Here is a 21,877-nt window from a genome sequence, read left to right as displayed (position 1 = left end):
CTTGCTGTTAAGTTTCTCACCGAGACTCCTCTTGCTCTGGCTCGATCAGCTCAAGGTATGTTCTCTTTCTTTTTTGTTTGCTTCTATATTGCCTGCCTATAGGAAAAATGCTACAAATTGTTTGATAAAAAATTTAGATTTTTTATTTGGTTATTCTATTAATTATAAATAATTATGTCAATAAATAAGAAAATGTATAGTAAAAAATGCATTAATCATCACTATTGCAGAAAAATGAAAAGCACGTTGGCCTTCCAATTTCAGGATAATAATATTGCTGCGTAAAAAATAGTGCAACACTAAATACAAGCTTTCGAAAATAATATATTATCGAATAGTAGATATTAAGTAAAATTTCGATTATTATGTAGAAAATTAAATTGAATAGTTTTTCACTAAAAAGTTGAGCAATAGACAAATGGTAAATTAAAATTAAATTAACTAACTAAATTAATAAAAAGTGAATTGGAGAAAATTAATGGAAAACACTAAAGCTTCAGAGATCCACCAAACATTATATTATGTATTCCTAAGTCATATTTTTAACTCAAATATATAGAAAATCAACTCTCTAACTTGGAAAATAAAACACGTGTTTAACTTCTTCTTCTTTTTCTTTTTCTTTTTTTTTTTTTTATTTTTTTATTTTTGGTTTTTTCAACTGTTGTATAAAAAATCTAAAAATTTTAGCTCCAACTTGAAGACCAAGATTGAGATCTCTTTATTTATTTATTTTTTTTTTGAAGGGACAAACATGGAGTTCCTGACCAAACATACATGGAGTTCCTCGACGAAGAGAGCAGGCCCAGGTTCCTCTTCCAGTCTCGCCCAATCCTTTCTTCGCCGACCAATTCACAAAGCCACCAAAAACCCAGTAAGCCATTCTTCTTCGTCACAATTTCTATCTCCTCCATTCTCCTCCTTCTCTCCCTTCTCTTCCTCCAATCAGAACCCTTGAAATCCCTCCTCTTCTGGGTCTCCCTCTCCCTCTTCCTCGGTCCATTTGCCCCCGCTTCCCTCACCGGTGGTGACGTCCACGTCGGTCAAGGCCCAATCGTCGTGTTCCCTCCCAATCAAGAACCCGAAACATTGGAGGAAACCAACAAGCGGGTATCCCAAAAGAGACAGAAACCGCGTAGAAATGAAGGAATTTTGGGTGTGAATTCGGTGGTTGCGGTGGAAAAGGATAATGGGTTTGCGAGAGAAGAGAAGGAGGGTGGGGAAAATGGAGGGAGTGGAGGTGGGTTTGGTGTGGAGGAAGAGAAAGAGTGGACTGAGGAGGATATTGGGGTGTTGAGGAAGCAATTGGCTAAGCATCTGGTGGGGAAGCCGGGGCGGTGGGAGGTGATATCGGAGGCGTTTAGAGGGAGGCATAAGGTTGATAGTGTGATCAAGACGGCGAAACAGTTGGGGGAGAGGAAAGTGGATGATGGGGATTCATATGCCCACTTTTTGAGGAAGAGGAAGCCAGTGGATAAGCGAGCCGATGCTGGGAATGGAGGATTGGATGGCAGAGTGGTGGAGAATGGTGAGGCTATGGAAGAGAGTGGTGGTGGTGGTGGTGGTGAAGGCGGGGTGGGGTGGAGTAATGGGGAGGATATTGCATTGCTTAATGCATTAAAGACGTTTCCTAAAGAGGTGGCGATGAGGTGGGAAAAGATTGCAGCTGCTGTGCTGGGGAAGTCGAAGGCGGCTTGTATGAAGAGAATTGCTGAGTTGAAGAGGGATTTTCGGAGTGCGAAGGCTGCTACAAAAAACCTTACATTTGGATGCGTGTCTATAGTACCGGTTACTGTAGACATGCGTCCAATTAGCCACATGTATTTTTGATATCGTGGCTAACCGTATAATCTCCCCAATTGGACACGTGTATTTTATACCCGCGTCCAATTGGACACGTTTATTATTACACATGGCCAACAGTTATTTTTTTCCAAAAATATATTAAAAAAAAAAATTTGTGTTGTGTTCATTTAAAAAAAAAAAAAACTCCTTGTATTATTAACCATATAAATCTGTGAAATTACGGTGTACATAGCATATACACATAAAGTTAGGTTTTAAAGCTATATACTATATGTAAATTCTATACTTGGAGTTTATGCTTTTTAGGTTCCTTATTTATATATATATGGTATACTAATAAGTACGTAAACCCTAACCTAATTTACATATTGTACTATATGCATAATTAAACCAAATTTGGTGCTATATATATATATATATATATATATATATATATATATATATATATATATATATATATATAATTAAACCAAATAGTTCAAATTAGGGTTTAGTTTTGTACACCATCTACGTTTAGAAAAAAAAAAAATTTAAAACATAACAAAGTTAAAAAAAAAACCTATAATTAATACTATATATATAGATATGCATGCATGTAAATGGTTTAGAAACTATATACAGTAACCTTGCTATTTATGGCTGTATATAGTAAATGCAATTATTTTGAGGGTTCCGCGCTACATAATAAATTAAATACTTATGGTTTAGTTCCTTATATAGTACATACACTTACGGTTTATGGCTATATATAGTACATACACTTAGGGTTAGGGTTTATAGCTATATATAGTATATACACTTAGGGCTAGGGTTTATAGCTATATATAGTATATATACTTAGGATTATGGTTTATCGATATATATAGTATATACACTTAGGATTAAGGTTTATAGCTATATATAATATTTACACTTAGGGTTTATAGCTATATATAGTATATAGCTATAAATTAGGTCAATGGCTATATATAGTACATACACTTAGGGTTAGGGTTTATGGCTATATATAGTCTATACACCTAGGGTTATGATTTGCAGCTATATAGATGTATAATATAAATACTTAGGGTTAGGGTTTATCGATATATATAGTATATACACTTAGGGTTAGGGTTTATAGCTATATATAATATATATACTTATGGTTAGGGTTTATCGCTATATATAGTATATACACTTATGGTTAGGGGTTTTAGGGTTTAGAGGTATATATAATATATACACTTAGGGCTATGGGTTATAATTTAATTGATTTTACATTTTATGAATAATAATGTCCATATATTTTTCACGTGTCATTATTGTACACTTTTAAATATAACATTAAATCGTAGATTGATTATAATTAGATTGTTCCAATATTATATATATATATATAGCCATATACACTTAGGATTAGAGTTTATGGCTATATCAAGTATATGCACTTAGGGTTAGGGTTTATGACTATATATAGTACATACACTTATGGTTAGGGTTTATAGATATATATAATACATACACTTTGGGTTAGGGTTTATAACTATATATAGTACATACACTTAGGGTTAGGGTTTATAGTTATATATAGTACATACACTTAGGGTTTATGTACATATATAATACATACACCTAGGGTTAGAGTTTATGTACATATATATTAAATACACTTACGGTTAGGGTTTATAGCTATACATAGTACATACGTACACTTAGGGTTTATGTACATATATAATACATACATCTAGGGTTAGGGTTTATGTACATATATAGTATATACACTTACGGTTAGAGTTTATAGCTATATATAGTACATACACTTGGGCTTAGGGTTTATGTACATATATAGTACATACACTTATGATTTGAGTTTATAGTTATATATAATACATACACTTAGGGTTTATGTACATATATAATACATACACATAGGGTTAGGGTTTATATACATATATAGTACATACACTTATGGTTAGGGTTTATATCTATATATAGTACATACACTTAGGCTTAGGGTTTATGTACATATATATTAAATATACCTAGGGTTAGGGTTTATGTACATATATAGTACATAAACCCTCGGTTAGGGTTTATATCTATATATAGTACATACACTTAGGTTTAGGGTTTATGTACATATATATTAAATATACCTAGGGTTAGGGTTTATGTACATAAATAGTATAGTATATACGTACACTTAGGGTCGGGTTAGGGTTTATATATTTATATGTATAATTTTTACTTTTTGTTAAAAAATTAAAAATCATTTTTTTTTTAGACGTGTAATTTTAATAAAATTACACGTCTCTCATTAGGAACGTGTAGTAGTACACGTTTCTAATTGGCCACGTGGCAACCTGCCTCATGGCCAACATTTGGCCAGGTGCATAGCGCGGGACAATTCCCGCGCGCCACTTGGCCATTTCTTGAAAATATTTTTTTTTTAAAAAATAAAATTAAATGGGTAGCTTCCTCCATCAACTACATCTCTCTCACCCTCACTCTTACTGTCTCTCTCTCATCCTCACTCTCTCTCTCCCTCTCCGTCGACGTCATCGGCCACAGATTCTGACCTCCGCGCGTCCGGCCATTCCTCCGGCCTGCTCCCTCTCCGTCAAATCACCTCCGGCAAGCTCACTCACTCACTCACTCACTCACTCACTCTCTCTCTCTCTCTCTCTCTCTCTAACCCAAACAGTTCCGGCCCTTAACTCCGCCCTTAACTCCGACCGGCGATTTCATCACTCCGGCCGTGACCTCTCTCCATACATTATAACAAAGTCTCCCTCTCTCTCCCTCTCTCTCTCTCTCTCTCTACATCTCTCTCTCTCTCTCTGAACTCCAGCCGGCTCCAAACACTCCGGTGAGCTTCAGGTCTGGACCTCTCTCTCTCTCTCTCTCTAAATATCTCTCTCTCTCTCTCTCTCTCTCTCTCTCTCTCTCTCTCTCTCTCTCTCTCTCTCTCTCTCTCTGACTTGTGTTTTTTTTTTTAGGGTTTTTTTTTGTTTAATTAATTTTTTTTCTCCACAATGCAGGTACAAAATCCACAACAAATATATACCCCATAAATTGTGAGTAATTTCCCATAATTTTTGTCATTTATTTTTTCGTTATAATAAATGTGGTACATTTAAATGTATTTGTTTAAAATATGTTCCTAATTGTTTTAATATTTTCAGACAATAAATGTGGATTTAGCAATTAATAATGGACAGTTTTTTTTTCCCCATGCAATGCTACTGATTTTGTTGGGTTTTTATATATATTGTTATGTTGTTTTTTTTAATTTTTTTTGTGGTTTTGCATGTGAAATATGCGTACATTTTTGTAGTCTTTTTTTTTTTCTTTTTTTTTTAATATATATTTTACTGTACTACGAATATGGTTTTGCATGGGAAACCAACGATTACAAATTGACCGTCCACTTTTTACTTCATTATTCGTATTATAAAATTTACAATATCATTTTGTCACTTTAAACGTTGGTGTGAGGAGAAGACATATTTTTCCTAAGCATTCAGTACAATTCGCCTTAACAATAAAATTTAAAAAAGCAACATAAAATCAATATATGCATTTTACATATGGTCGACATATACAAATTCATAAAAAAATCCGAATATGAGAAAATGAATTCTAAAAATGGTTCACATATACAAAATCACCTTAAAATAAATTGTGGAATTGTTTAAAATCAAATTTTAACAACCATGCTGTACACTCTATTTCAGTATTTTTTTTTTTACAAAAATAATAACATAGTTTAACTATACATTTGTGTTGATATTATCCTTTTTGACAAATTTTTACAAAAATAATTTTCAAACAGACTGGCCCTCATTTAATAATAAAATGATCATACCCAACGATGGACAACGAAAATGAACCTCAATAATTATAATCAATAGAACAAAAACAAATTTGAATCAAATTTGCCACTGTCTACCATTTACAATAATATATGTTATTGAACAATTCATAACAAAGGTCTAAGCCCTAAAACCTAAACCCTAAACCCTAAGGAAAAAAATTAAAAATCCTAAACCCGTAAGAAAAAACCGAAACCCTAACCCTAAACCCTAAAAAAATACAAAAACCCTAAATCTATAAGAAAAAAAAAAAAAAAAAAAAAAAAAAAAAAAAAAAAAACCCTAAACCCTTAAGAAAAACCAAAAACCGTAATCCTAAGCCCATATTTAAAAATACAAAAACCCTAAACCCTTCAAAAAAATATAAATAAAAAAATTAACCCTAAACCCTGCAAAAAATAAAAATAAAATCAAAAACCCGAAACCCGTAAGAAAAAACAAAAATACAAAAACCCTAAAACCTAAAGAAATACAAACACCCTAAACCTATAACTTAAGAAAAAACAAAAACCCTAACCCTAAATCCTTAAGAAAAAAGCCTAAACCCTTAAAAAAAAAAAAAAAAAAAAAAAAAAAAAAAAAAAAAAAAACACCCTAACCCTAGACCCTAAACACCCCAAAAAAAACTAAAAAAATCCTAAACCCTAAACCCTACCAAAAAAACCCAAAAACTATAAACCCTAAAAAAAAAAAATACAAAAACCCTAAATCTATAAGAAAACAAAAAAAAAAAAAAAAAAAAAAACCTTAAACCCTTAAGAAAAACCAAAAACCGTAATCCTAAACCCATATTTAAAAATACAAAAACCCTAAACCCTTCAAAAAATATAAATAAAAAAATTAACCATAAACCCTGCAAAAAATAAAAATAAAATAAAAAACCCTAAACCCGTAAGAAAAAACAAAAATACAAAAACCCTAAAAAAATATACAAACACCCTAAATCTATAACTTAAGAAAAAACAAAAACCCTAACCCTAAATCCTTAAGAAAAAAACCTAAACCCTAAAAAAAAAAACCCTAAACCTATAAGGAAAAAAAAAAAAAAAAAAAAAAAAAAAAAAAAAAAAACCCTTAACCCTAAACCCAAAACCCTAATCACCCAAAAAAAACCAAAAAAAATCCTAAACCTTAAACCCTAAACCCTACAAAAAAAAACCCAAAAACTATAAACCCTAAAAAAAAAAATACAAAAACCCTAAACCCTTAAAAAACAACTATCAAACACGTAAACCCTTGAGAAAAACCAAAAACCGTAATCCTAAACCCATATTTAAAAATACAAAAACCTTAAACCCTTCAAAAAAATATAAATAAAAAAAATTAACCCTAAACCTTGCAAAAAATAAAAATAAAATCAAAAACCCTAAACCCATAAGAAAAAACAAAAATACAAAAACCCTAAACCCTAAAAAAAATACAAACACCCTAAACCTATAACTTAAGAAAAAGCAAAAACCCTAATCCTAAATCCTTAAGAAAAAAACCTACATCCTAACCCTAAACCCTAAAAAAAAAACCCTAAACCTATAAGGGAAAAAAAAAAAAAAAAAAAAAAACACCCTAACCCTAAACCCTAAACCCTAAACACCCAAAAAAAAAAAAAACAAAAAAAATCCTAAACCCTAAACCCTACAAAAAAAACCCAAAAACTATAAACCCTAAAAAAAAAAATGCAAAAACCCTAAACCCTTAAAAAACAACAATCAAACACATAAACCCTTAAGAAAAAACTAAACCCTAACCCTAAACCCTTAAGAAAAAAAAAAATCCCTAAATCCTAATTGACGACATAAAAATAATAATAAATTCGAAACCCCTAAACCCGTAAGAGAAAACAACAATCCAAAACCCTAACCCTAACCCTAAACCCTTAAAGAAAGAAACACGTAAACCCTAATCCTAAACCTTTTTTAAAAAAAAAAACCCTAAATCCTTCAAAACATATAAGTAAAAAAATAACACCTAAACCCTTAAGAAAAAAAAATAAAACCCTAACCATAAACCTTAAACCCTAAACCCTTAAAAAAAAAAAAAAATAATTAATCCAAACCATAACCCTATACAGAGAAATATGGACAAGTCTTGGATGTCAGCACGTAGGGGTACGACACAGTATAACGACAGGTGTAGGGCGTTTGTGGCATTTGCCGTTAGTAATTGTACGACCGTCGATGGCAAAATTTACTGCCCATGTAAGTATTTTCGAAATAACCAGCGTCACACTCCAGATTACGTTCTTGCCCACCTGACAGGAGGTAGGGGGATGAATCCGGGATACAATTTGTAGTATATGCACGGTGAGACAACGACCGAGTCCGCTGTTCGTGGTCAGTGTTCGAGTCATCACAGTGGCACAGAGGACGCTGCCTGTAGCACTGAACATGGTGAATTCACATAACAGGGGGGTGTGGCCGTGGAACAGGATGATGACATGCACGCCATGTTGCGTGACGCCTTCGGCATGCACGATGTTGCTGAAGCTGTCAGTACAGATCCGCAACAAGTTGACGAAGGAACCTCTTGCGGGCACTCATTGAAGTACCAAGAGTTGTTAAAGACTGCCGAGAAGCCCCTTCACACTGGTACCAAGCATAGTAAATTGAGTGCTACTCTACACATGTACAATTTGAAGTGCGTTGGAGGTATTAGTAACAAGATTTTTTCAGACATTCTCGAGTTTATCAATCAGCTGTTGCCTCCTTGCGATGAGACATTGCCAAATAATACGTATGAGGCGAAGAAGTTCCTAAGTGTCATGGGTCTAGGGTATGAGAAGATTCCGACGTGCCGTAATGACTGTATGTTATTCTGGAAATACAATAAAGAATTAGATTCATGTACCGTATGTGAAGAATCTAAGTGGAGGGCTGATACACATATAGATGAGGATGGTGAGGTCATATCAGCGAGAAAAAAATGCCCGGTGAAAATGTTGAGGTGGTTTCCACTCATCCTGCGGTTACAGAGATTATTCATGTTTGAGCATACTGCGCCCCATATGAGATGGCATGCATAAGGCCGCACTAGGGATGACGTATTGAGGCACCTGGCCGACGGTGAGGCGTGGAGATCGTTTGACATTTTACATCCAGATTTTATGGCAGAAAGTAGGAACGTCCGGCTTGGTTTAATCCTTTTGGGAACATGAGCACATCCCACAGCACATGGCCCGTAATGCTTGTGCCGTACAATTTGCCACCTTGGATGTGCATGAAACAGACGTCGTTCATCCTGTCACTGGTTATACCTGGTCCGAGCTCACCAGGTATGGATATTGATGTTTACCTTCAGCCATTGATTGATGAGTTGCTGGAACTGTGGAATGTAGGTGTACGAACATTCGATGCTTCAAAGAAGGAAAATTTTAATATGCGATCCCAGTTGATGTGGACAATAAACGACTTGCCAGCGTATGCAGATTTATCTGGTTGGCCTAACAGGGGTGTGAAGGCATGTCCTTGCTGTATGCAATTGACACGTTCTAAACACTTAAAGAACGGACGTAAATTTTGCTATATGGGGCACATAAGATACTTGCCAACTGAACATCTGTGGCAGCTGAACAGGAGAACATTTGACAGTACTGAAGAATTAGACAGCGCGCCGATTGTGCCTTGCGGAGACGAGATCCTCCAACAGTTGGACAGAGTTGCGTTTGGGGATGAGATCGCGGGTAAGAAGAAGAAACGGAAGAAGCGGAAGAAGGGTGCAGGGAGTTCCAATGTTATATGGAAGAAGAAAAGTATTTTTTTCAGATTGCCGTATTGGAAAGACAATTTGCTTCAGCACAATCTTGATGTTATGCACATAGAGAAAAATGTCATGGACAATATACTTGGCACTATTTTGGATATCAAAGGGAAAACAAAGGACAACCTGGCAGCTCGGCTGGACTTGCAGGAAATGGGGTTGAGACCTAATTTGCATCCGTTCACGGCCGCAAATGGTAAGACGCATATTCCCGCTGCCTGTCACACGATGTCTAGGGAGGACAAAGAAAATTTTCTGAAGGTTCTTCGAATTGTGAGGGTCCCGGACGAATACACCTCGAACATTTCACGATGTGTTCGGCTCAAGGACCGTACAATTTCCGGGTTGAAGAGCCATGATAGCCACATACTGATGCAATAGCTTCTCCCAATTGCATTGCGTAAGTCATTGCCAGATAAAGTTGTTAGACCTCTTGTGGAGATTTCAGCATTTTTTAGAGGCATATGCTCAACCAAGCTATCACAAGAAGATATTGACCGACTGCAGGGTGACGTCTGTATCACTTTGTGCAAGTTAGGACAGGTATTTCCTCCAGGGTTTTTTACCACCATGGTCCACTTGGTCGTGCATCTTGTGCACTAGTGTAGACTCGGCAGACCCGTGCAGTATAGGTGGATGTACCCGGCAGAGAGGTAAAATTCGGCGTAATATGTACATATATATTTTGATTTAATTGTAACCCTAATTGACGACAATTCAAATGTCGTGTATGTGTGTACACCAGGAGTCTTGGAGGTTTCAAGTCTAATGTGCGCAATAAAGCGGCTCCTAAGGGGTGCATTGTAGAGGGGTACATAGCGACCGAGCTGGTAACGTTCTGTTCAAGGTATCTGAATAACGCACCAACATTCCACAACAGACCTTAGAGAATCCTGATGGATCCAAGGGGGCGGGCACGCGAGTTACCCTGAATCGATTGACAATGCACCAGATTCATCGTTATATTGTGTTCAACTCTGAAGAGTTTCACGATTTGCGGATGTAAGTAGTGTTTCTATATTTAATAGAATTCGAATAAAATTATTAATAACAATTATTACATAATTATATACGTTGAATGCAAGATGCACAAAGACGCGCTTAGGCGATCATGCACTAGGTCTCACATTACGGATGCTCTTATTGAAGTACAACATCATGAGCAGTTCTGCGAATGATACCGTGCATATGTAAGGAAATAGTGGTAATTTTGAAATTGAAAAAATTTATGCGGGTTTAATGTAATTAACCAATGTGATGTTTAATATTTGTAATTATAACATAGGTCGATGGTGTGGACGATCAACGTAGAGAGGAATTGGGCCACAACTTGGTTATGCATTGTAAAGGGCTAAAGGAGACAGTGGTCAAGTACAACTGGTACGTGGTAAATGGAAAACTATTCCGTACGCTTGCCCATGATGTGGGAAGGAGGACTCAGAACAGTGGCGTATGTGTTCCAACCGTTGAAGGCAAAACATACTACGGGCATTTAACTGATATAGTTGAGGTCGAGTAGTATGACAGAACTACGTACGTCCTATTTAAGTGCAATTTGGCAGACACCACGATGGACAGAGGATTCACAATAGACGAGTATGGTTTAGTGTTTGTCAACTTCAATCACCTCGTCCACATAGGAGAACCGATGAAGGACGAGCCGTACGTGTTTACATCTCAGGTAGATCAAGTATTCTATGTCGAAGATGGAAGGAACTCAAATTGGGTTTGTGCAGTTAGGACCAAACCGCGCAACGTGTACGACTTTGGTCAGGGAGAAGGGAGTAATGAGGCAGGTACAACCTACCATGAGTGCGTACCGCTCGTACTAGCCACTGATGACCTACCCGATACGAATGATGAATTCGAGTACGACCGGCTCGACATTGATCTGATCGAAACTCCCGTGATATAATGACTGATATATTTATTGTTCGTACAATTCGCTTGAACTCAATACAAATTTTTTTATTTGCATAAATTTCGTTGTATAATTTGCATATTCATTAAAAATATAAAAAATACAAATTTTAATTAATTTGTCTACATTTGTTCGCAGGTATCGATGGACCAGAGACCCCCTCATGCGTATCGGGCACCCTGCCCACCCGTGCCCCCCATGACCACGCCCACAGATTCGACGGCATTATATACTGCAGCGTGGCCACACCACCCAGGTGCCGCTTATAGACCATTGTTGCCGGGTACGGTGGCCGTGCCCATGTCAGATCACAGGCAGACTAGCATAGCTGGATGTTGCAGTTCTCCATTGTTGGAGCTCCCGACATTATCTCAGATAGGGTTCACCCCACTGGGTAACGTGGCTTGATGGTGGGTGCGAGAGGGGATGGGGCCACAGGGTTAGGCGCCGTACTTTCCGTATACATATACTGAACCTATGACATGTAACCCTGATAGTGAGACACAGGATGATAGATTTCCTCTGTCACAGACCGGGGAGATACAGATGCCGGCTGTGGGGTTGGGACATGTGCCAGCACAGGCAGCGATGTAGGGCCAGATTATGGGGTTGAGACAGATGCCAGCATCGACAGCGAGTCAGGGCTCGGGGACTGGAGAGAGCCGGATGCTTTTATTTGGTGAGAGTCAGGTGCCACTTTTCGGTGAGAGTCAGATGCCAGATCTAGGGGGAGCCAGAGTACCCATGAGGAGGACGTTGCGATGTTGGGTACCGATCAGTTGGCCCCCGATAGCCCCTAGGATATGCTTTCAGATGATGATCAGCAGCCTCCAGCAGCGGGAGGATGTTGCGATGTTGGGTACCGATCAGTTGGCCCCCGATAGCCCCCAGGATACGCTTTCAGATGATAATTAGCAGCCTCCACCAACGGAAGGAGTTGGCGAAGAGGTCGCAGGCGACCCAGCGACCTAGCACATAGAGATTGAGCAGATTCGCTTGATGGGTAAGTACATATTTAGACATCCTTAAAACTCATATTATGTTACCAAAAATAAATATTAAGTTTGAATGAAAAATAAATTTTATGCACAATTTGTTGATATAATTATGTTTTTTAGTGTTAACCAATTAAACGTTGTATATTTTTTTTCATTAGAGTACAATCCAGACGGAACCATATATTATGAGGTGATTAGGGACCCAGAGAGAAACTGGGTGCCCCCGAGGGGGAAGAAGGTTGTGTTGCAGTACAATGCTGCTCTACAACCTGTAGGACGAGCCTGCAATCGTTTTAGGCGGACTAAGGGAAGGCTTATCAGGAGCGGGTCCTACATACATATGCGGGACTAATGGGCGAGGGTAGATAAGTAGATTAAGCAGGCAATGTGGGACACGCTGATGGTATGTTTTAAAAATCTAATTTATTTATTTATTTGAATTAAACTTAAAATTAAGTTTTTCTTGAAGTATTTAAACCTATAATGCTTAAATTGAATGTGCAGGAGGAGTTCTATCTACCTGTATCAATAGACAAGCGCAAGGCACAACAGGAAGCGTGGAATGATATAGGTCGGAAGCACCGCTTGTGGAAGTCAAGGTTCAAAACTAAGCTACATATCCAAGACGGTGACACCCCCGAGATTATCCGTGCGAGAGTGCCAGACAATTTTTTTGCAAAGTATGACGCAGCAGATGTAGAGGTCTTGCTGAGCGATTGGTGCACTGAGCATAAAAGGGTATGTAGGCTTTTAATTGTATGACAAAAAAATGTTGTGGTTTTTTAATAATAATTCATTTAATTTTATTACTACTTTAAATGTGTCAATGCAAACATTTTTATTTCCATGTTCAATGCGTAGGCGACCTCTGAACGGATGAAGAGGCTGCAGGAGCAGAATGACCTTCCCCATTGTACGGGATCCAAAAGTTATGCCAGATTTAATCACGAGGAGGTGTGTAAAAATATATGTTTATGTTTTTAATATTTGTTGGTAATTGTATTTCTTTTTCTTTACACTATTTTCTCGCTCTCTATTTGTTATATATTTCAACTGGATGATGACAGACATGTATATCTGGCACGCCCCCCACTCGCGCCGCGTCGTTCGTGAAGACCCACACAAGTAAGGACGGCACTTACTTGAATGAACGTACACGGGTCCTATGCGTATTCTACTGATCTAATTTACTAATATTTCTAAATTATGTGTGATATGTCATTATTTAGTATATGAGTTTTTCATGTTGACAACGTACATGAGAGGATGACGCAGAGTTCATTCAGTGATCCAGCCGCCACGCAGAGCGTCTCATCAGACACGGTGCGTTGGGCACCGAACGATGCGTACGAACAGGCAGTTGGGAGGCCTGAGTACGCGGGGAGGGTTCGGCAGGTTGGGCCGAACGTTACACTTGTTCGGGGGACATGTTTCTCATACAGGCCTCGCTCACAGGGGGGACCATCTGAGGGCACGTCTCGGGATTGGGCCGAACACGCCCGGAAAATGGAAGAAATCCAAGCGGAGTTACGGGCTGAGCGAGAGAGGAATGATGCGTTGGAGCAGCGCATGCAATAGTTCGACGCTATGGAGCAGCGCATGCGACAGTTCGAGGTCTTCATGTCCTCCACGGAAGTATCACAACCATGTCTTGGTGCTCAGTCTTCACCTGTACACGTAGGTAGTACGTCGTCTGTTAGTAGTGCATCTGCAGGTATGATTTATATTGTGTATATGACAAAATTAATTTCAATTTGTTTTCATTACCCATTTTATTTTGCAAGTAATATTATATACTTTAATTGTCTATATTATTTGCAAGTAATTCGACAACGGTTGGTACTTTGTCAGCTGTTGGACGACGGCTGAGCCAGCACTCCCCTGTCGCTACACCTTCGCCCGCTACACCATCCCTTGCGCAGCAATCGCCGGTTGGCGATAACACGCCTGGGACGGTACCTCGTACTTCGCAGGGACGCCCTTCAGATTTGTAGATATTTTGTGTAATTATTTTTTGTTTGTAAAGATTTGCATAGTTAACAAATACGTTATCAATTATTGGTTTGTGTAATTTGGTTTTGTGATATTTTTGGGTAAAATAAATATTGCGTTATTTGTGGTCGGAAATAAGAAATTTTTTTAAAAAAAAAGTAAAAAAAGAAAAAAAAGAAAAAAAAAATTAATCCAAACAAATTTAAAAAGACAATAACCAAAACTAAATTGGAAAAAAATTTCAAATTGTATTTTTTTATTTAATTAATTTTTTTAATTATTTAATTGTATTTTTAATGTAAATTAAAAATAGAATTAAATAATTAAATAAAAAATTTAATTAAATAAGAAAATACAATTTGAATTTTTTTTTAAAAAAAAATAAAATAGACATGTGTATTGAAATACACGTGTCAAACAGTTTGACACGTGTATTTAAATACACGTGTCTAACTGTTTGACACGTGTATTTCAATATTTGTGTCTAATAGTCAGAAACGTGTATTTAATACACGTGTCCAGTTAGACACGAGTATTAAAATACACGTGTCTAACTATTTGAAACGTGTATTTAATACACGTGGCTAACTGTCAGACACGTGTATTTTAATACTCTTGTCTAACTGGACACGTGCATTTCAATACACGTGTCAAATGTGTAGTTAGTGACTTCCACATCAAACACGAGTCGCACGCGTGGCGAAACGCACGTGGCAACCTGTTCGACACGTGTACAGTGCCCGTACACGTGCCGAACTGTATGTGGCGAATTTCATCTATTTTTGTAGTGTTATCAAGCTCTCCAAATTTTTCTCCAAATTTAAGCCAAGCAATCTACTTTTCTTATTTTATCCATCACTTTTAAAGTAACTCTTACATCAAACTCTCCAAATATTTATCTATTTTAACTATATATTGTTTTTTATTGGTTTTAAGAATAACTACTTTAACTAACTACTTTCATGAACATCAAAATTGCAATAACAACTAGCCAACTCTCTTCATCCAACGTCCAGCATTTTTTTTTTTTTTGCCACTCAACATTAATGTTTAAATTGAAACCAACTACCACCACACCACTTTCATTAAACCATCCACCCACTTTAATTAAACCATCAACGTCTAGCATTGCTTTTTTATTTTTATTTATTTTTTATTTTTTATTTTGCCACTCAACATTAATGTTTAGAGCCAAACATGCCAACGTCCAGCATTGTTTTTTTTTTTTTTTTTTTTTTTTTTTAATTTTAATTTTTTTGCAAGCAAAAAATACATATATTGACGGATAAATTTGAAAGAGACCAGCTCAGTTAACCATTTATGTAAAGGACTCCCACCCATATGCATAGAAAAGTCTGAGCCGATGTTCAATAATATATTACAAAGCTGGAACACATAGACTTCAAATACCACAAATAACAGCCACCCGACTGACATATTGCTATAATTTTCTTTCTGGCCATAGCCTACCCAGATATTGAAAATTGCAAAAAAGAAAGTTAAGTAATAATCTTGTTAAAGTTTGTACACAAACCAATGCCTACAATAGGATGCATTCAGAACAGTATGTTTAACACACACAAATAAAAAAGAAAAGCATAACTAGATATGATATTTAACTGAAATTCACAACATTATTCAAAAAGTCTGAAGCTTTCTACACATTGCAAGGAGAAAATCACTACATCAAAACACAATTCACACATAAATGTAAATAAACCAGCATAGTCTGCACCAAAACTTCAAATTAACAATTATACAACCAATAAAACTAGAATTTGGAACAATCGGAAAGAAACCCACAAGTTGCAGTAGGAAAATACATAATTATATCTATTGTTTCTACCAAATAAGAAAGAAAGAAAAAAAAAATACTAATAGAGAATCTGCAAAGATGCAGGGAAACCCAATTCTCCTATTTCAAGGGAAAAATAAAAAGAGAAAAGGAAAAGGGAAATGGTATTAGGAAGAGGATAATACCAGTAGTGGAGCCAGAATTTTACTTCACAGGGGGCAAGATTAAAAATTAAAATTGAACAAAAATTAATTAAAAATATAACTAACGAAATAAATAAACAATTCAATAAATTTAATTATGGTTTAAAACATATAAATGTAACTTACAATTTATTTTGTCACGCCTAACATTAATTTATGTTGTTGTTCTCAACGAATTTTCATATTACATATTTGTTAAGCTTATATTGACAGGAGTTCATTCAAAGTTTGATTGGGAACTCAATGAAATCTTTGTTATTCTCCTCAAGTAACTATAATTAAATATTTCATATAATTAAAATGTTTAACAATATATATATATAAACAACTAATTTAAATATAAATATATAAACTTATATGGACAATTTTTATTATTTAATAATAAACTTAAAATTAAATTAGTATAAAAATCTGACTGCATACATGAAATTTTTTAAGGAAGAAAAATCATTAAAAAAAAAGGTAAACTTCTCACTCTTTATTTTCACCTAAACCTCCCAAAAAAAAAAAAAAGAAAAAAAAAAAGCTACTTACTTTTTGTGATTTGTTAATCTCGTAAATCTTTAAGCAAGTTTGAAGAAGGATTCGGCTGTTTGGCAATTAAATTTGAAGAAGAATAAAAGTACTGCCGTATTTCAGATTTGACTTAGTTCCCAACTCTGAAATCGCAACTCCCAAGTCATACCAATGTAAGCACTAAGGCTAAACGCAGCGTTTACTCAAAAAAAAAAAAATAATAATAATTAAAAAAAATATGCTAAACTCAGCTTTTTATCAACTGAAAGTCTGAAAGTTCATGAATCACGCAACACGCCAACGCAACACGTTTTGTTAAAAGAAATAAATAAATGAAACAGGGCGTTTTTAGGAAAGTGTAAACACACCGTTTTGTTCGTCTTCTTCCTTAGAAGAACCCACACTAACCTAAAAGTTTCTGAAACTTGAGAAATCTAAAATGATGAAAGCATAAAATACTGAATTCCGGTACTGCTTGCATTGGAAATGCTTTGCCCGTATATTGTAGATGCCCTTTGATGAGTGGTTGAGGGGGAGCAACCAAAGTATTTGAAAAAAATCTACCAAGGTCAAAGAAAAACTTTAGGGATCGAGAGGGGGCCCCCTCTCGACCCCCTCTGGCTCCGCCCCTGGATAATATAGGAAATGGATGACAGGAAATGAATCAGTGGCGGGGCATGGTATTAGGAGATGACAGGAAATGGATGTTGACCCATCAACGAAGAGGATAATACCAACCAAATACATCTCAAAAACAGGGATCATATTATACAAGTGGGTTTTGCTTGTGGATTACTATACTCTTGTTATGGTTGAAATGGTATGAACAGAGCCTTGACAATCCGCTGCTTCGACAACAACCAACAACATCACAGACAGGGAGACTATCAATTTGTTGAACTCAATTTCTACTATCAAACAAAACCCAGTTTTAAGTTCATTACAAGCGGAGAATCCAGCACCATTTTCTCTTGGAAATGCTATCACTCAACCACTCCACCACCCAAGCTATTATCATCTCACCCGTTAGACCCAAAACTCCCTTTCAGTTTTAAAACATCTTTCAATACCCAAACTGTTCTCTCTCTCTCTCTCTCTCTCTCTCTCTCTAAGATTTGGGTTTTCTTAGTTTGCCTCAGAGCTTCGTGCATAACAAAAATGACTTGCTGTGTTGTGAGACTCAAATGACACAGATTGAGTTAAAAAAGTCTCGGTTAGATATGGGCACTCAATATTTTAACGGGAAATGTATATGTGCTGAAATTTCAGATTCAGGAAATAAAACTTAAAGCAGAGGCAACTCAAAGCAGACAAATAAAACTTAATCTAAGAAACCCATACAAAGAAACATCAACAAACTTATAAGACACAAACAATGATGGCTCTAGATCGTCAAACCCCAGATATTTTAAAACATATCAAATCCAAAAATTAAATGAATCAAGCTGCAAATGGGGATAAAAAGAAAATCCCATACCCTTTTGAACTAAACCCATTCATAGCCCCATACCCCTTTGAACTAAACCCCAAGCACCCAAGCAACGGAGAGAGAGAGCAGTACCGAAGCAACGACGGAGCTGGAACATGCGATGAGGAACCTTCGATGAAGGGACGAGCTCGAGTCTCCGTTGAAATTGTACAGCACCGAAGAAGAAATCGCACTCTCAGTGAAGAAATCGCACAGTGCCAAAGAGAAATGCACAGAAAGTGGAAGGCGGGAGGAAAGTGAAAGAAGCGGGAGAAATGGAATAAAATGATATAAAATGAATGGCGTGAGAATAGATAGACGACAGATTTAGAGAGAGTTTCTGACGAGCGTTGTATTGGAGAAATTACGGAGAGCTCGATACAAGAGGGATTTTGAGATATTTCTCTATTATTTGGTGAAACATTTGAAATAGCGACTTTGATACTGATGCTCTGAGAGCTAGATGAAGAATTGGACTGTTTTCAGTGGTTTTTGTGGATTTTGGGATAAATGTTGCAATGTGGAGGCAATAGGTTAGTTAGTACTTATTTATGGGCTGGTTTTAGTTATTCTCTTTCTTATGATATTGAGATTAATGCCCTTGTTTTGATTCTGCGTTCAAGACATTGTTTTCATTACTTGTTATTTGAGATTGTATGGTAATAAGAATGAAAATTAGCTGCTTAAGTGCTTTTCAGAAGTTGGTGAAATTGGATATGTATTGTTGTTCTGATCTGTTATAAATTTCTAGATTTTGATGTGCATATATGGGAAAGAAGATCCTACAGGCCACCAGTTGATGCTTTAATGGCCCTATCATACAGAATCACAGATCAAGTTCTTCCAAACCTATATTTCATTGTCGATTCGTCAATGTCATTATGCTGAACGGGGATTGCAAAAAAATTTTTTGTCAGAAGGATGCTGGCTAGGATTGCTTGTAAAATATATTAGATGTATATATGTGTGTGTGTTTATTAATTTATGTAAACATTAAGCACATACCTTTCCAAGTGGTGAAACTGTGGCTGAAGCAATTAAGCAGCCTTGTAGGGGCCTCAAAATGACCTATGCAATAGTTTGCATCTCTTCTTTAATCACAAAACAAACAGTTGTCCATATTTTGGTTCTCAAAATATAAAAAGTTGCTGTTGGAAGTCAGAACTATTCTTGGTTTAGGTCAAATTTGTTCAATACATAGGACTGTACATTACAAATTAAATTAGTCCTGGCGGTATTACTCTCACCTTGTGAACAGCCTTTAGGATGATAATAACATAGAATTAAGAGTTGGAAGGCTTGACTTGGTTCTCAAATCCATTGCCTTTTAAAGAGATAGATTTGTTGATTGTGGTTGAATCTCATGCCCTCTGGCATGGTATTTGCTATTTCTTTTCAAATCTCTCTCTCTCTCTCATGCAGGCAACGAAAGACAATTTTCTTTTATTTTAATTTTAAGAGTCAAGGTACATATGTAATTTTGTCAATTAGACAAATGTTTTAGGATTTTAGTCTAATTGACAAAAAAAAAAAAAAAAAGGTTTTAGGATTTTAGTATGTTATTAGGTTTTATGTGTGTTTCAACTTATCAAAAAAAAAAGGTTTTATGTGTGTTTCACTAGTACAATGTCTACGTGCATTTTATGGTGTTTGTAGAGGAAAATGAAGGAATAAAATAAGTTGAGGACTGGAAAATGATAATGGTATTTGTGGACAATTGCTTATGTAATTCCTTTGTCCATTAGTCATAGCTTTTTTCTTACTATTTTTGGTTCTTTTAGTTAGGTGTTTCTTTTTGTATACTCTCTATATACTTAGGGTGCATTACGCTTTTAATGATATTGTCAATTATTTATCAAAAAAAAAAAAAAAAAATGTCCCCCTATACTATTAACAGTTGTGATTGAACTTGGAACAACTTGCTCCTTTCACTTGACCCTGTTAAAATTTTTGGTTAAATTCAATGGAAAATGAGTTACATGCGATGGACGCCACCCAAAATATCTAAATAAATATATTGGGTTTAAAGTGTGCAGGCTACCTGTTTGGGCAAAATAGATCATAACTTAGAAATCCAAGTCCTAAAAGTTTTGTTTTTCAAGTTTATTTAAAAAATATCATATGGATCATAATAATGTGTATGTTATCTATTGATTTTGTAGGAGGGTAAATTTTCTTTTGCCTCTTCTGTTTTTAGGGCACGTTTGGGTGTGCAATTTTTTTTTATTTTATTTTTTGTATTATATTATACTTTTCTTTACTATATTCAAAATTACTAATATTGAGGAAATTTATTTTTTAAAATTATTTATTGATGGTTTAGAAAATTTGATACAAAATTGAATAAAGTTGAACCAACTTGAGTTAAATTCAAATTTAGCAAAACAATCCAAATATGTATTACAAAAATAATAAAATATGATATAAAAAAAATGTGTTACCTAAACATGCCCTTCGCATTCTCTAAAGCTTTGCGAAGAATGCCTTAGGAAAATGCCTCAGGAATGGGTTTCGATCTGTTTTCAAGAATTTTTTAAAAGTTGTTTCTTTAAGTTTTGATCCATTTAGCTAGAATTTTGGGCCAAAATTGTGTTTTTTAATTTAATTTTGGGCCCAACTAAGTTAATGAGAGTTTTATTATGGCCCTTAGTAATTAGGCCATAGATGGGCCTAGTTAGATGAAAGGGCCAAGGGGGCCAATTCTCACCTGTCCCCCGAAATGTGGAGCTCAAGCCCATTAAATTTACGTACGATGCATGTGACGTGATGTGACCCAAAAACTTCATAGATTAGTAATCATCATCAATTTTGGTATGACAACGTTGTTGCAACAGCTCAAGACAAAAAAGTCCATGCAAAAACTTGCCTATAATAGTATATAGAAATGCTATTTGTACACCAGTACAACAGGGGTACAACATCCCCTCACATGGGGTGGGCCCCAGTGTGTGGGGCCCACCCCCATGTGAAGGGGTGTTGTACCCTGTTGTACCTGTGGTGTACATTTCTTTGGAGATTGATCGTGCATGTGGTTCCTGCCATGCATGCTTTTTGGATAGGATTGGCTTACTAGTCATTGACGTCGGATATAACTATAAATGTTCTAACATCATATAATAGTAGTAAAAAATTTTGTAGACAAAGAAATAATCTTTAATATTTAAGAGATATGATTTACCACAGCATAAATATACAACTTTTTATTACATTATGTAGGAAGGTGGTTTCTCACTAGTTTTTGAGTTTTTTTTATATTTAAAAAATAAAATAAAGTGAGGGGACCACCTTGCCATATAGACAAGGTGGTGAAAAGTTGTATATTTAGGTGGTAGATAATCATATCGATCTCAATATTTAATAGAGAAGACTTCACTTATAACATCTGATCTTTCATCACTTTTAAAAAAACGTATCTAAATTTTAAAAAATGTCAATTTAGGGTATTCATCTTTCAATTATTATTATTTTTAATTTCAACCATCCATTACAATTTTTCGCTAAATTCTGTCAAATTTCAAAAATACCCATCTTTTTTTAAAGAAAAAAAAAAGGAAAAAAATTGCTAGAATTT

At 35.7% G+C, this 21,877-nt stretch overlaps 1 protein-coding gene across 1 annotated transcript; it reads left to right on the top strand.

Annotated features, from left to right (window-relative positions):
- Positions 1-751: 751 nt before the first annotated feature.
- On the top strand, positions 752-1,830 carry LOC133854002 (transcription factor MAMYB-like). The gene has a single exon (XM_062290026.1). It carries the CDS (start codon positions 778-780, stop codon positions 1,828-1,830), a length of 1,053 nt encoding a protein of 350 aa, XP_062146010.1. The 5' UTR covers positions 752-777.
- Positions 1,831-21,877: the final 20,047 nt, after the last annotated feature.

Source organism: Alnus glutinosa, chromosome 13 (assembly GCF_958979055.1).
Source record: "Alnus glutinosa chromosome 13, dhAlnGlut1.1, whole genome shotgun sequence".
NCBI classification, from domain to species: Eukaryota; Viridiplantae; Streptophyta; class Magnoliopsida; order Fagales; family Betulaceae; genus Alnus; species Alnus glutinosa.
Note: the sequence above shows the minus strand (reverse complement) of the source record. Positions and strands in the feature narration are given on the sequence as shown.